Here is a 16,368-nt window from a genome sequence, read left to right on the forward strand (position 1 = left end):
AAGCCCATACTGAAGTAGGTTGCATTTGTGAACGTATGGAATAAACCTGGAATTTGTAGCTAGCGTAGGATAGATATTCGCACTTACAGGGTATTGTGCATGACGGTGAAGGGGCGAAAAAATATAACTTTTTTCCTAAACAATGAAATTTTGAGTGTTTTTAAATGAGTCACAAACCGTTCCGGCTTACTTTCACGGACTTACGCGACCGAAACAGTCTTCATTTTAAGTATTTGAATGAATGAAATATTGTTAGATATTTGAATAAAATTGTTCTTAACGTATTTTCGATAAAAAAATACAAAACTCAAACCACAAAACCGTATTTTGTACGACAGGTGTCGCACACAATGTACATCATAATTTAATGTGTTCCCCATTGCACCGTTTAACTTTGCTAGAGCTAAAATGTCATGGCAAGGATATTTAAATAGTGAAATGTTGAAAACGGTGCTGGCTACAGCGACGTCCGATATTTGAAATTTTAATTGGATAACGATACCCGATATTTTAGACAAAAAATATTGCGATCTGATCCGAAACCAATGACGTCATTACTATCCTCGATTAAATAAAATAGATTAGATTAAAACGTTCAAAAAAATTTTTTTCTCGGGTTATTGTTAACTACCGTCAGTTGTAACCGTTTACTTCAGAGGCGTGCAACATACGGCCCGCACAGACTCCGTCAAGTAGCCCATTATTTTTTAATGATTTTCACTGTTAAGAAGTTATTTGTAACGGAATCATTGGTAGTTTTCAATTTGTATTATGTCACACTGACCGAACCTCCATTATTGCGTCAGTGTGCATTTTAGTAAAACTGCCTTGTTCTGCTGGCAAGAAAATAAAGTTGATTATGAAAAGCGGAAATTCAACAAGCAAGATGTACTAGTTTGCCTGATTTGTTAAAACGGTAATGAAAGAGTTTAATTTCAAGGAACTATAGTCAAAAACACTCTGCTAATTATGATAGCGTTGTAGGTCAATTGCGGGTTGACAAAATGCTGTAATTGAAAAGTCTTTGAGCAAACAGCAAGAGGTATTTTATTGTTATAAGAAAGACCTTGAGCTTGTTACAAAACTGAGCTTTAAGTTATCTAAAGCAATTGCCGAAAAAAGAAAGCATGTTCAAGACAAAATTCAGGAATCAGCTCACAGATGAGCACTTGTCAAATCAACTTCGAGTTGCCACTTCTGTCTAAGCTGACATTGGTAAGATCTCTGGTGAGAGAGGATATCAGACATCTCATTAATCACTTAATGGTTAACTTGATTGTACACGTTTTCCAATAAAAAAATTGTTGTTGTTCGATTGTCTGGCCCGCAGCACCATCATAATTATACATTATAGCCCGTTGCGATAAACAGTTGCACGCCCCTGGTCTACTTTGTAGTTAATTTACCTTTTAAGAAACAAATAACTGCATAAGAAAGAAAATCTTGGCAAAAACACCCATATTACTTTGTCATTGGATCGGTATCGATATTAGTTTATATTATCGGAAGGCTACCGGTACTGTCACTTGGCATCTGGTATCGGCTCCGATCCGATTTTATCGAACATGCCTAGTTCTGGATTTGTTTTGCTGAAGAGTAGCGCTATAAAGCCGGTGGCGCCATGTTAGTAACTACGATAATGATGTGAATACATTCTTAATCAACAACTTGGTGTCAGCTGAAAATCTGTTTCTTTTCTATGGTGCAGCTTGCAACCGACATATTTTGAACAACGCTGATGTTTATTAAGACTATAGGGATGCCCCATAGTTCCAGGTTAATATGTCGAAATTTTCTTTTTTTATTAGGTAAGTTACATCTAGTTGTTAACCGAATATTATTTGATTAATTTGTATTTCAAGATAAAAATCGCTGGTTGATCGTAAACCTCGAGATTTTTGCATGTGTTATTAGGAAACTCCTTCTTAAAGCAAAATGAGAAAATGTTAGATAAAATCGCCCAAGGCCAGTGCAATGAAAGAAGCATACAAAACGTTGATCGATCGTTGAAAGCCAGTACAATTTCGAAAAAATCCCTTTTAGAAACACTTGCGTAAAACGTAAACTTAAGGTTCGTCGCAATGTACAAATTCATGCTTGATGCAATTTTCAACGGTGGTTAGATCAGTTTTAGGTTGAACCATATTCAGAATGTGGAACTAAATTCGCGAAATACTGTCTACAGAACAATACAATTATTACTTGATAATTTCATGTGTGCTCGGCTACATATCAGCCGCGGCCCTAAACGGGGTTTTCCATCCAGTTTGTTAAACCTATCACGAGTTTATTAAAAGTACAAGGAGCTTTACCCGATTTTTGTGTAAATATTTTCGCGTGGCGACTTGCATCATTGATTCGACCCCTATTTGACCTTGGATTGTGGCCTTAAGACAGGTTTTGTTGCTGTAAACGATAAAAATAACCCAAACCTAAACAATAGGCGTAAATCATGTTTTAAGTTTAACAAATAATTGACAATTACAGATTTCACAGGGGTTAAAATTTAGTGAACTTTTACAAATAACGGTGGTTTGCAAATTTTTTTTCATGATCTTTACAAAAAGATACTTTTTGGCAAGCTCAATGCAAAGTGATAGAATTTTTGGAATCAGCACCTAGTATTACCTTAAAACATGATTTACGTCTATTTTGCGCCGTGTCAGTCTCGACCGGAAAAAAACTTTCAGTAAGACTTTAAGCAGAACTGATAGTTACATCCGGTAAATTTGGTTTATTTATACCAAATGTATCTCTAAAGGTGTACGTTTGTCTGGGGAAGTTCCGAAACGTGCTGATTTTTTCCCGCTATGCACGGTTGAAAAGAGGTTCAACTCGAAATAAAGACACCTATACTGATTTAATCGGAAATCACGTGACATTCGGCTCGATTGTTTCATTATCATGGCGTGCTTATAGGGTTGGTGCCATAAATTGTTTGCCAAAACCTTTTCTTTTCACGCAATAGGTCATGTCAGTGAACCACGTTTTTTTTTTCAAAATGAGATGTAAGTCGGGTACACTATGCACGGATCTGTAATGTATAGATTGATAATAAATTGAAAAGCCAAAAAGGTCGAGTAGATCGACATCATCTGGAGACGTTTCGATACGAGCTTGTATCATCTTCAGTTAATGTGACTCGGAAGCAATTTAAGCATCACTTATAAGAGATGGGACGCAATTGTTATCAGTCTGAGTTTCGAAAGTAGGAGCATAATTTAGCACCTCCAGGTATTAAACAGGTACACTCGAGTAGCCGCAATCTAAAAACGTCTGAAGCCCAACCGAGAACTTCGGGTTTGCCAAAATCAACCTTATGATCGGAATGTTGCAGAAGATGTCTGCAAACCTTTGATTTCTCATCGACCCTATGTTCTTTGACCCTCGTTAACAGGTTTCGGGTTTGGCCAATGTAAGAAGCGCCGCATGAACAACTTAATTTATACACGACACTAGATCGCTGCAAATGTTTCTTGGCGATCCATATAGCGTAATGGGTTTTCCTTGCATTGTTATGAAGGTGCTTTTTCGAGTCGGTGTTTATTATTAAAGAACTGCTCGATGCATCTGTCGAGAAATTCCAGCGGACATACGTTGCTTAGTAACAAAGTCCATGTGGATAACCTTGTAGGAGTTAGCGATCCTGTAAGCCCTCTTCAACAGAGAAAAAAAACAAATTGCGTTTATAAAGTAGAAGAGTAAATCTACACCATTTAGCGTAGAGACCTGTGTGCGTAGGTTTCCTAAATGTCGATGTTTGGGCTACTCCGCTGGTATTTTTCACTAAAACGTCTAGGAAACTGATCGTACTGTTGTGTTCTAGCTCCTTAATGAAGGATAGACTGGGGTGAATAGAGTTAATACAGTCAAAAAACACATCCAGTGATTCAACATTAAAAAATACCAAAAACATATCGTCAACGTAACGACACAGTAGCTCAGGCCTGTGATCGGGCTTAGTCTTGTCGATTGCCTTGTGTATTACGTGGTTCATCATGACGTCTGCCATCATCGGGGCTATGGGAAAGCCCTTTGCTACACCATATATTTGTTTGAAAAACTCACCATTGAACTGGAATGTAGTGTTCTTAGAGACCCAACATAAAAGCTTTTTGAGGCGACTCTTGTGGAGACCTTGAAAGTTGTTACTTCTTTGCTAAAAACGGAATAAAGGATTAGCTTGATGGTGTAATCAACTGGGATATTGGTAAAGAGGCTTTTGGCGTCAAAGGTCACCATGATTTTACCTGAAAATGACCTGTTTTGAACGAGAGACGTAAAAACGAACCTGTCTGCAAGGTTAGTAGGGTGCTGACGTATGTGATTAAACGATTTTGATAACCATATGGCACAGGCGTGGATGAAACTTCCAACGGATGCTAGTAAAGGCCTCAACGGTACTGAGGAATGTGAATGCCCTCAACGAAGAAGACCACCTAATACATCCAGTCGCCGCTTGCACTCCCAGCATGTACGGGCTACCCAAATTCCACAAACCTTCAGTACCGTTGAGGCCCTATTATTTCATCAGGCCATTTTCGCAAGGTCATCCGAAATTTTTAGTTGCACATTTGTGCACGACATCGAACGATAACTTCAGATTTATTATTGTTTAAGACAAAGATTTTCAAATTCGTCGCGACGCCCTGCGTCGTTTTACTTTCCCAAGGGCGCCGCATAGTAATTCTGTTTCTTATATAACGCTTATAGTTATTATTTTCTTCAACAAACAATAAATCGCCCTTCGTGTACGAAATTTAGTAAACATTTGTGAAAATCCTATTGATGGGTGTGTCGCCAGTCCAATAAAAATTTCCAAAGGCGTCGCAACAAAAACTGTTGAAAACCCCTGGTTGGATGTCCCGCAGTGACGTAATTTTGTTACGTCATCTCTAACATTTTTCACACCTTCCGGTGATAATTAGTTACGTTCCGGTACGAAAAATTATTCTACTTTGACCCCTGCTTTAACAAGCCTCTATAAACCTGAAAAAAAAATTGCTTTTAAACAATATTGTATTATTTGGGTCGTGTTTCCATCCAGATTTAATTAACAAATTGTGTCTTTATAATTTACAATATTTAAGGCCTAGTTTTTCGGCTTACCTCATAAAGCATACCGTACTTTATAGACAATAAAATTAGGAGGTCTATGTAATAAACTTGCCAGCAATCAAAGAGATATACACGCCACGTTTTAAAAGGTTTACATGTGCGCCCTTGGGTAAAAAAGGTTTAGAAACACTGCTCTACACATTCGTCTAAAGAACATCCGAAACGTGGTAAAGTTGTACATCTTGATTTGAAAGGTTCAACTCGAAATAATGACACCTTCTGATTTCAATCCGAAAATGCATGACATTCGACTTGATTGTTTCATGATCATGGCGCGCTTAAGGTTGGGGCATATCTAGGGTGCTGAATTTATCTTCTCACGCAATAGATCTTGTTAATGCACCACATCTTTTCCAAAAGGTTCTTATCAATTAATTTTATGCATTGCTAAACCATAAAACTTCTCTAATAATTGCCCAGGCTACTTATTATTTATGCATTATATATTTTTCTTAAAACATTTTGTTTTAATTGGGAACAGGGACTTTCAAAATGTTTCCTTTGAAGTAGTGAAAAGGTAAAGTATTTATAGTCTCAAGGACGTTCCGGTAAAAACATTATTGTTGGTAAGTCGTACAGGTAAAACGATGTATTTTTTACACTATAGGTCCGAAAACTTTTTTTTAGATGCATATTTTTGCACGACATCGAACGATAACTCAGGTTTCTTATTGTTTTGGACATCTCGCTCTGACGTAACATTGTGAAGTCATCTCTGAAATTTTTTCATGTGTTCCTGTGAGATCATGTTTTGCGTTTAGGTAAAAAATTATTCTAGTTTGACCCCTGCTTTAATAATCCTCTGTAAACCTTAAAGGAGTATAATTAATTGAAAATCCGTCCTTAAAAAGAGTAGTTTGTCTTTAAAAATTCATATATTAAAAACAATAAAATTACTTTTTTCAACACTACTCCATGCTACCATCAAAGTATCAGTTTTATAAAATAATATGGCTTAATTATGTTTGCAAAAAATACTAAGAAACCTATGTATTGTGTATTCGAAACATCTGAATTTTACAAAATCTTTTCGAGTTCGTTCGAAGCGTTTCATGTAATTTATTTGTATTATGCGCAGTTAACAACGGAAATATGCTCTACTTTCAAAACACGATTCGTAATAGCCTACAAACGTATACATATAATCGAAGCACGGATCAGAAACACCAACAGTATAATTACGCATGCTAAAAAAACAAAATACAGTCTATAAAGAGGTTACCTGTCGTCAACAGGGCGATGCAAACGCGACGTTGCGAAATGATATACTGTAAGGGGGCGGTGCGCAAATGAGAGCATCAGTTTGTGAACTGGTTGTCTCCGGCGGCAAATTAAAGCATGTCATTTCGAAAGTTTGCACAATTTTAACGAGAGCGATAAAAATTTCCCTTCGAACCAAACTCTGCCCGATACAGGAACGGGGACCCAGCGAAAAGGGTATAACTTTGTGCGATGTTTTTTTTAACTTTCCATTGGCGTCAATATGGCGGTGAGGGTCGAATTTGCTGGGATTCTTCCATACGTCCGGGTCCATGTGAACTCCATGCAGATTGGCCACTACCTTTAAAGCAATCCAAATCGTGTTAATTTCCTTAACAATCCAAATCGAGTTAATTTCCTTAACAATCCAAATCGAGTTAATTTCCCTAATAAAAGGCAATGTATGTGTTGGCGATTAACTAGTTAAGCAATTAGGCCCAAATAAAATGCACAATGTTGAAATCTAAATGTAATGAGAAGTGCTAAAAGAGTAAGTTCAATATTTACAACAAACTATATCCTCGCCATTTCAAGAAAATGGCGAAAATGACATCAAATTGAAAAAATTTTCTTTAGAATTTTCTTTCGCAATCAAAGTCAATCTTTTTGTAAGATATATTTTTCCAAAGTTAATAGGAATATAATTTTTAAAGTATACTTGTTAAAATTTTTTTTTCTAAAACCGCTTTATGTCGTTGTGTCTTACCGTCGTTCCTTTAGGAATGGTATATCCGTCTAATGTGCTTGTGGCAGTAGTCACGTGTTCAAATCCGAGCGGCACCAAGGTTTTGAATCGCATGACTTCAAGTATAAACGCTGATGTCAGTGGCATGTCTTGCTTTTTCGAAAATGCTGGCATACCGTTAGTACCTGTAATTTCAAGTTATAATATGGCTAATTATATGCCTGCAAATTGATTTAGGACGAGTTATAATCAGGGCTGCGGAGTCGGAGTAGGACTCGGGACTCTGGACTCGACGGAGTCGGTTTGTTTTGTCGGAGTCGGAATCGGGACTCGGGTAAGACCAGGTAAAACTACCCGAGTCCCGAGTCCGACGTGCGCATGCGCAGTATCAAATTTTAAAACTGTTAAGGCGGCAAAATGTAAGTTGTAAAAGTGTAATAGCAAATGGTGAAATATTTTTTTAACTATGTAATGGGGGGATCAATTATGGCATCAATATGAGTGGATTGCAAAAAATCCACCTTAATATAGTTGCGTAAATAGGAAAAATACAGGCTGTAGAGTAGGGCTACCATATTTCCAGCACCTTAAAAGAGGACATTTTCATGCCTGCAAGTAAAACGAAAGTAGAATTGTTACGTTTGAGAAAAACATACCACAATTATTGCATTCAGCTTCGAAAATAACACGTCCTTTTCTGAAACACGGATACCACTGGCGTAGCTCATCAGTAAACAGAATTTTCCTTTTCAGCATTATAATGTATAGCTTATATTTTGCTTTATTGTTGTCTAAATTTAAAGAAAGCGTTTGCTGAGAACCACCTGATGCCATAGACAAGTGGTTCTTAATCTTTTTCAGCCGTGTCCCCCTTGATAATTTTCCCATGCCTTGCTCTACGAAAAGCACTTCGGCATTTTTAATTAAATATCAATTAGACAACTTGAAAATAGAGGTCATCGGTCGCGCAAAGCGCGAAAGAAATTGGGTTTAAAAGAGACTTTGTCCTAAAAAAAGTTAACATCTAAGTAGAAAAGATTCGCGCAGAGAACGAAAATTTTTTGCCGTTTTAATGTTAAAGTTGGCAAAAACAGAGTTTGTACAGCGCTGTAGGAGTGGTGTACTACACAGCGAAACCATGTGATTCATTGCAAAAATGAAATATTAACTTAGAGCTAGCGCAAAAAAAAAAGTATGAGCAACTAACTCAAAAAGCAAAAAAAGCGAACATTTGGACATTTTTGAGCGTCCTCGGAGGACCATTCAGTTTTCTTGAGAAAAGAGGACAAATCCTCCTAGAAGAGGACATATGGTAGGCCTACTGTAGAGTCAGAGCTGGACTCGGGACTCGACAAAATCTTACATTTGGCCGGAGTCGGACTCGGGACTCGGGTTTATTTTTTTGGCCGGAATCGGACTCGGGAGTCGGACTCGGGTTTTTTTTAACCGACTCCACAGCCCTGGTTATAATACAACAACATGACATAACAAAGGACAAATGTGACATAGATCTATAATAGCTCTATAATAAAGAGTGGCATAGAGTTTTTGTCAACAATTGGTGACTTAATAAAATTTTAATAAAATATAACGTTTTTTGAATGTAATGCTTTGTGTTCACTATGTTTCAAGAGAATTGTTTAAAAAGTAAAGAGAAGGGAAATGCTTGTTTTGCGTTCCCAATTATGTTGGTTTTAAATTTGGTTGACCGCTGTGTTGATGTTGATTGTACATAAACAGCGCGTCTATTAACTCAGCACGCGGCAAAAAATATGAATTTATTATGCCAAGATAATTCGGGAATGATTTTTTGTATTTTGGCCTCCCATTCCTCTACTTGAAAAGCCCTTTGCCGCTTGTTCCTTTTTATCTTTTCTTCAGTTTTATAACAACTTGTGTTCGTATATAGATAGAACATCCTCTAGCGAACTAAACGAATTAGGTTTTTACTCAAGGGTTAGTTTAGATTTAATTCAACCGAGAGCTCCTTTGGCCGCATCAACTGTTTTTCCAATTTACAACGTTTAGGTTGTTAAATTGACACGACTTTAGTGTGGTTAGTTGATTAATAGGTCCAACTTTAATAACTTCCACACATAGTAAATCAAAACAAAGCGATTCACATAGATGAAACTTCCGATCCTGCTGTTAACTTTTGCCCGTTAAACGTAACGTTTTATTGTTATGTCAATGAATTTTTTTCTTCTTTATTTAACACTATCTTTTCCAACTGAGATTAGTTGGCACGATCGTATGAAACAACTCACCAAAAGTGTGAACCACTTCTTTGCGGATCGAATGTCGAAGTGTCGGATGGCGAATAAGCAGAAGCAAGCACCAGTTGAGAACGGAACTTGCTGATTCCAAACCCATCAGCCACATGTCGAAGCAGTAGCTCTCAATAACACCGTCCTTATAAAATATATTAGCCATAAGGTATATAGAATTTGTTCCTTTGGCATAGGGGAGGCCATATGCGGCTCTACAACCAGTTTTATCCGACTCTTACGTTCATGTTACACAATTAAATAAAATTACTTTAATTTTATTTGTTTGCCTGTTATAACATGACGTCATTGGTAACGAATCTAATCGCGACAAATTTTGTCCATAATATCGGGTATCGGTAAAGGCAGAAAATGTAAGTATCAGACATCTCAGTTGAAAAGCTTAAAAAGCGCTTTGAAAAACATCCTAACATTTTGCTGACTGATAAGGTAAGTTTATCATAAAAAATGATATTTTTTCGGTGAAATAATGTTCGGTTTAAGGGCAGGAATCTGCAGGGTTACTTTCAGGCAGCGATATTTGAACGTTTTTCACAACATCTCCAGAAATATCTTTCGTTTTGATTAATTCTTATAGTCCAGAGGTACCAACACGCGGCCCGCGAGTAACATGCGGCCCTTCAACCAGTTTTGCGCGGATGATACGTTCAGGTTGTATCTAATTTTTCAATATAATTTCGCCCGAAATCCTTTAAGTTTCCAATAGTTTTTTGAAAGTTCTGAGAATTTATTTGAAAGTTTTTAAATCCTGGTAGAAAATATACACTGTATTGTTCGTTGCATATATTATTAAACGAGACTTGTGTTACGGCATCATGATCTTACCAAGTCTTTGAACAAAACTACGGGATTCATCTCTACTCAAATCCTTTTCTTTTTCTGCAATCAAGTTTACAGACTATAAACGTTGACAGCGTGATGGTATTTATTCAAGAAGTCCTGCAGTTTGAATAAAAATGGCTAGATGTACAGCCTTACAATGCCTACATAATATTGCTATGGTGTAGCATATATAATAAATCCTTATAAGAAAAGATGGTTAGGAAGAAGCAGGGTAATATATAACTCTGCCCATGTGTAACCACCAACTGCTAGATTCCATGTGAAAGCTGAGGCTGTTTGTAGTTAACCAACTAAGCAATGCGCCTCTTGGTTTCTTACTTGTTGGTCATCCCTGTTTTAGTCAGTTACAAGAAAACTGTTACTTAACATAGCTGAACGTTTACGAACCGTGACTTCAGTCTTGTGATCTCCGCTCATCGTCTGCTCGCATATCAAAGCATCCACAAAAGTTTCGACCTTGTCCGACTTGTAATTCCCTTTCCGTTCGTTGACGATTTTTCCGATTTTGTCTACGAGTATAACACAGCTTATTTTTGCTTTTAATTTCGCCTGATAGTTCTGTTAAATGGAATATATTTTATTCACACATTGGTTAATTTATTATTTTAAATTTGCAGGTTATAGCTAACTTGGACAATAGGATTTATTTTAGCTTTCTAAAAATAAATTGGAACTAATATAGGATCATTTCAGTTTTTTAAAACTATATTAGAATTAAATCATTTTAGTTTTCTCAAATTAGATTAGAACAGAATTACTGAATTCCTAAAACCAAAGTATAAATTAGAATTTGAACTAGAATTACGTTTTTTCACAACAAATTTAGTTTAAATCGCAATTCATTCTAATCAGAATGTTAATTTAAAATATTCTTGTTCTACTTTTTAATAGGTTTTGTCTTTTAGGCTGAAAAATTGCCTACAAGTCGTTTCGACCAAAATATTTCGTTGAAATTCTTTGGTTTCGAAGCGACTAAAATTCCGTTGAACAAGGTAGCATTTTTGGTAAAATCGGAATTAGATAAGAACTAATTGGGGCACACAAGAAACTCAAATATTAGATTAGAATTAATTATCTAGTTATACGAGTTTGGACTACAGTTAACAGTTGGTCTTTATTTATACAATTTTGTTGGTTCAGTACAACTCGTTAAACAATCCAAAAAGTTTCAAATTAATTGAATCAATAAACGTGTTATTTGGTGTTTTCAATCTCAAATTTTAATATTACTTCCATATTAGTTTCAAAAAGGTTTGGTTTGAATTTTAACAACGGTATAGATTATCGCATTTGTTTTTTACTCCTCAAATGACCGAAAAAGAAAGGTAATACAAAATAATGCCGGAAGGACAATTTTGCAATTGATACAAGGCCTGACAGCAACATTAAATTCATGAAAGGGAAAGTGTTATTAATGTTGTAAAAAGCTGTGTTAGAAAACACGTCTACGATAAAACTGCTTTATACTGCTGTTGGCAATTACGGGCTAATCGGAAGCAAAAGCCCTAATACAACCACATTTGGTGGAGTGTTATCCTTCACGACGATTAAAGCGCCGCTTTGAAAAAAGACCCGGCCCAATTTTTATCTCCAGCGGGTATTTTTCAAAGCGCGTCAAAGCGTCGCCAATGTTTGCTTACCGAGTAAATAGGACTGACGTGTCCGGAGTCGGTTCACTGCACCGGAAAATGGTGGAATGTACGTCAGCGGAAAGCATGTCCGCACCGCCACCAGCAATGGCGTGTCTGTGGCGTTGGTTAACCTGCAACCAGTTATATTATCTTTGTAAATGGCATTTGTCTAATTCTAAATAAGGGAATCAGGTGGCACTGTATAAAGACAAATTTAATTCAACAAAATTTTTTTGGCGTATCTGTGGCGTTGGTTAACCAGCAACCAGTTATATTATGTTGGGTTGGTTCAGTTACCACGTAACCTTAGTGGACATCCTTACCTTAATGTTCTGCTAATTTTTAAAATGCTTAACCTTTATTTATTTCTACTAAAATTCCTTTTAAGCAGTTAAAATCTGTATATTGTCTATTTACGCAGTTTTCAATGTTTGCAAAGATGCACGAAAAATATATTTAATCTTGGAAAAAAAATCTACCACATTTTCATCGCCTCAAAAAAGTAGTTTTACCTTAAATAATGTACCATCTGTTTTCGGATGAATTAAATTATATTAAGCACAAGTAACAGCCGAAGGGGCAAGAAAAATATTCTTTACGATTAAAGTTAGCTGCTGGGAATGTTATTTTTTCTGTCCTTGAGATAAAGTTTTTCATTGCTTTCAGGGCAATTTTACTCAGGTTTTCGTACTTTTTGGTCAATAGGAATCGAAAAAAAATGGGAAAGAAAACAAATAGAACTCATTGGCGAGAAAAACATTTAGAACTCATACTGTTGCCGAAAAAAAATCATTTGACTTAATTAGGTCCTATACCGAAAAGTCAAACAAAACTATAATTATGTTTAAAAGATAAGCAAAAGAGTACAATACGTAAAGCGGTTGTTTTGGGCATTTTCAGTTTGCTCGAAGAACCATAATTTTATTTAAGGAAAATGAGGACATTCGGCAGCCTTCAACACAGTGTTTTTTTTTAACTTTTCGTGGATCGTGACGCACGTGGTCCCCTGACGTCACAAAATAAAGTCGCCAAAGTCATATTACTAATAACTATACAATTATAAGATTCCCGTGCCCCCTAACCCAAAATTAAGTGTTGCCCCATGGGCAACAGAGGGATGGGCAAACAGAGGGATTAATCCTGGATAAGTGTTTCGCTAGTTTAACTATAGCAAGAATGTCCTTTCCCTTGTTATCGTTGTCCGTGTAGACTGAAATGCAATACAACGAATGGAATATATATTACTAAGGGTCGTCCAGAGGGAACTTAACAAATTTATTCCTACCCAACACGACAGTAACCGTCACGTATTTAATACCCGGGCACAAACATGCCTTAAATCTAAAATTTCTGATATACACGATCATTTAACTAGATTAAAGGATACTAGGCAATTATTTTTACCTCGCACAAACACATCACTAAGGCAGAGATCACTTGGATATCAAGGACCAGTGGTATGGGGAAATATTCAACTTAAAATTAAATACAAAACTATTGCTCCAATTATTCTAACTTGCTATTTCACTACTCCAGTAATATTTGTTTTTTCTTTAGCAATATTATTTGATATAGTTTATTTCCTGGTATATGTGCATTTGTTGTTTTCGACTGCTTCATTTATTGGTGTCCTTTTCAGAGTCTTACTACGAACTAATTTAAAAACTTATAATAATTTAAATAATTAGTATTAATACGTTTAAATAATTCTTGCGTTTGCTAATATATATTGTGAAAGGGGGCACCTTGACTGGTAAACTTGTTGGTTGTATCGGTGCCTCCTGACATATTAAATAATCGTACTGCTTTTGTTGTTGTATCAACGTTATGTGCCGAAATAATAAAATTGAATTGAATTGAATTAAATCGTACTTATAATATTTAAAAAATTAGCATAAATAACATGTTGTCGGCGTAGATGATTTGTTATGTTATTTTCCGGTTTATAGCAAAAAGACTCCTATTGCTTCTCATATTTTGTCTTTTAGGATTCCGAAAAAGTTATACCTTATACGGGCTGCCCAAAATCTCGATGTCAAATGAAGCGTTTAGGATAATTCGGTAAAAAGCAAGACTTATACGTAAAGTTACCATACCGTGCTTATTTCTCAGATTTGTGCTAATTTTTGGGTGAAGTGTCTTAAAAAATTGTGATGTGCTTATTTCTTGTGTTCTTAGTTTGTTTTATTTTGGGATTTATTAGGCCTCACTACAGTTTTTATTGCATGGTTTCTTATATTTCCTTCGAATATTAAGTCATTAAATTTCGATAAAAATATTATACATGGCCCGCAATCGTAAATCCTAACAGATTAAAAAATGAACCTCAAACAAAAAGTGCATTTTTTGGGCAACAAATGCTTTTAGGAATATTTGTATTACGATGTTCCTACTTTCCAAATTCATATTCCTGATATGTTCCGAGTTATCAGTAGCATGTTTATTTTTTTGTTCATAGCAGATTACAACCCTGTTTATACGTTTACTTACAAGCCACCCATTGTTTCAACAATTTCAATTAGCTCTTCGTCGTCATAGCGGTAGCGCTTGCCGAATAACACTTGTGTGATGATGTTCCCTGTTAGCTTACGCAGCTCGTTCTACAAACAAACAAAACAGTTTAGGTCAACGTACAGGAAATATCAAACCTCTACACAACTACAGATCGCATTGTGGTAACGCTTTGGATGAATCTGTTTGGAATGTTTCACTTTCTTCGCACACGAAAGTAATTTTGTCAAAACCTGTTAATATTTATCGGTTTTATAGCAAGTTTATCCCTTTAACTGCGTTTCGAACTCAAAGCTTAGATTATTTGATCGCTATCTAAAAATTTTAAGTTTTAAAATCAATTAAAAAAAATAATTTTTTCCTAAAACCATAAAAATTTTTACACGTTTTTATAACAATTTATTAAATTAAAAAAAATAGAAATAATATTTATTTTGAAAAGTATAGGCGGCAGCATAATCCGCCGTTAGGTTTAAGAAGTAACGCAAAGTCAGTTTTGCTGTCGAACTATCTGTTTGCTGAGTCATATAGTGTGTTTGCTTCTCCGATTGTGTCACGTGTGAAGTCGCTGAACCCTGAGGCGACGTTAAAAGCGTCAGCAAATGCGAGCTCTGGCGAGCTATGAAAAACAGAGGTATTGGTTAAATACCGAAAACCCAAAGCCTTGTTTAAAGAGGTAAGGACTAAACACCAAAATACCCACAGCTTTGAGGTATCAAACACCTTAACAAACAATTGATCATAGTTGTCCGCTAAACAAGGTTGACGATTGCAAAACGTTTAGGTCGAGTTAAAAATATTGGGTACACTTGGGCAATTATTTGTTACCGCGGGCTGCAGAAGAAGCATAAAATGTGGTGGCAGGACGGGTAAAAAATATGATCTCAAATACACGCAATTTGACGTTGTACTATGACGCCAAAAAAAGTAAGCTTAAGGCCTGTTATTACGTAGGGAAGTTGTGCGCAAATGCGCAACTGAAGTCGATTTAAAGAAAAGGCGACAAAAAAGGCATCGCGCCTCGAAAAAATCGCGCTTATTTCGTTCAACATGCAACTTTAATTTAACTTTGGGATGTGACGCATTGAGCACAAATAAAATATGTGCATTCCCTGATTTGTTGGCATTGATCAAATGGTTGGGAGAATTAAACAAACAGCTCAAGGTTAAATACGTAAATAACACAACAACTTACATTGCCATTTTTGCTTTTTTAGGATTAAGGTTGCCGTTTTCTTATTTTTATTTGGTTGGCGAAATGTAAATCGGTAAGTTTCAGCTCATATGTATACGTTCGTATTTTTAAGACGGAATAATTTTGATCGAAGCGCAAAAAATCCTTTTATAAATATCAGGCCAAGTACAAGTATGAGGCTTTCACCGGCATAGAGAAACTTTACTATTGCAAATAGGTGCTCAAAGTCCTTTAAGACATGCCATTCTTTTAACGATTTACATCACTCGTTAACATCATAAACGATTCCTGATCACTTTAAAATGAATTTAGGGCACGAGTTGTGACGCAGAAATGACGAGGTTTATTCGTTGCAAAAACATGTGGCTTTTTAGCAATTAGGGGCGAACCGAAATTTTTAAATTGTGTTTCAGTGAAAATACGATATTTTTAAGTAAACTCACTGCTATTGAAATCGGCTGGCCGTTGTTGTCACGTATGAACTTTACAAATGCGGTCACCTCGCTTTCACAAATCGATTCCATTTTGGTCGAGCCCATGTCTCTGCAAAATAAAATCACGAAACGGTTATTGACATGATAGGTATGACGTAAATCGCCGAAAAAAGCATTTTTTTATGAAATGTTTGTCTGGTCATTTGCGGCAAAAATTAATGAATATAAGCCACAACTTACATTTATATCCCCCCTCAAAAATGTATATATATGTATTTATAGGAGACCAAAATATATACATAAGATAACGACCGACATCACCGTACTGGACAAATAACTATGATCGACTTTTATGTTTTAACCAAACGATACCGGCCCGGTAACTGTTTATTTGTATATGTTT

At 36.0% G+C, this 16,368-nt stretch overlaps 1 protein-coding gene across 1 annotated transcript; it reads right to left on the bottom strand.

The window, feature by feature from the left end:
- Positions 1–3,549: 3,549 nt before the first annotated feature.
- LOC146141636 (vitamin D 25-hydroxylase-like) lies at positions 3,550–16,070 on the bottom strand. The gene is made up of 9 exons (XM_083390218.1): positions 15,975–16,070; positions 14,316–14,425; positions 11,835–11,956; positions 10,582–10,703; positions 9,331–9,475; positions 7,085–7,248; positions 6,585–6,736; positions 4,069–4,159; positions 3,550–3,657 (listed from the first exon to the last, which is right to left on the bottom strand). The coding sequence occupies exons 1-9, from the start codon at positions 16,068–16,070 to the stop codon at positions 3,550–3,552; spliced, it is 1,110 nt and encodes a 369-aa protein (XP_083246344.1).
- Positions 16,071–16,368: the final 298 nt, after the last annotated feature.

Source organism: Ascidiella aspersa, chromosome 5 (genome assembly GCF_963924565.1).
Source record: "Ascidiella aspersa chromosome 5, kaAscAspe10.2, whole genome shotgun sequence".
Classification (NCBI taxonomy): Eukaryota; Metazoa; Chordata; class Ascidiacea; order Phlebobranchia; family Ascidiidae; genus Ascidiella; species Ascidiella aspersa.

Excerpts from the sequence above, each read along its gene's own strand:
- LOC146141636 (XM_083390218.1), bottom strand. The coding sequence starts at position 16,070 with ATGGGCTCGACCAAAATGGAATCGATTTGTGAAAGCGAGGTGACCGCA. Across the intron at positions 10,704-11,834 it reads ACGTCAGTCCTATTTACTCG|ACAAAATCGGAAAAATCGTC; the intron begins GTAAGCAAACAT and ends TTATACTCGTAG. Across the intron at positions 4,160-6,584 it reads CATATTGACGCCAATGGAAA|CAAAGAAGTAACAACTTTCA; the intron begins GTTAAAAAAAAC and ends TTCCGTTTTTAG.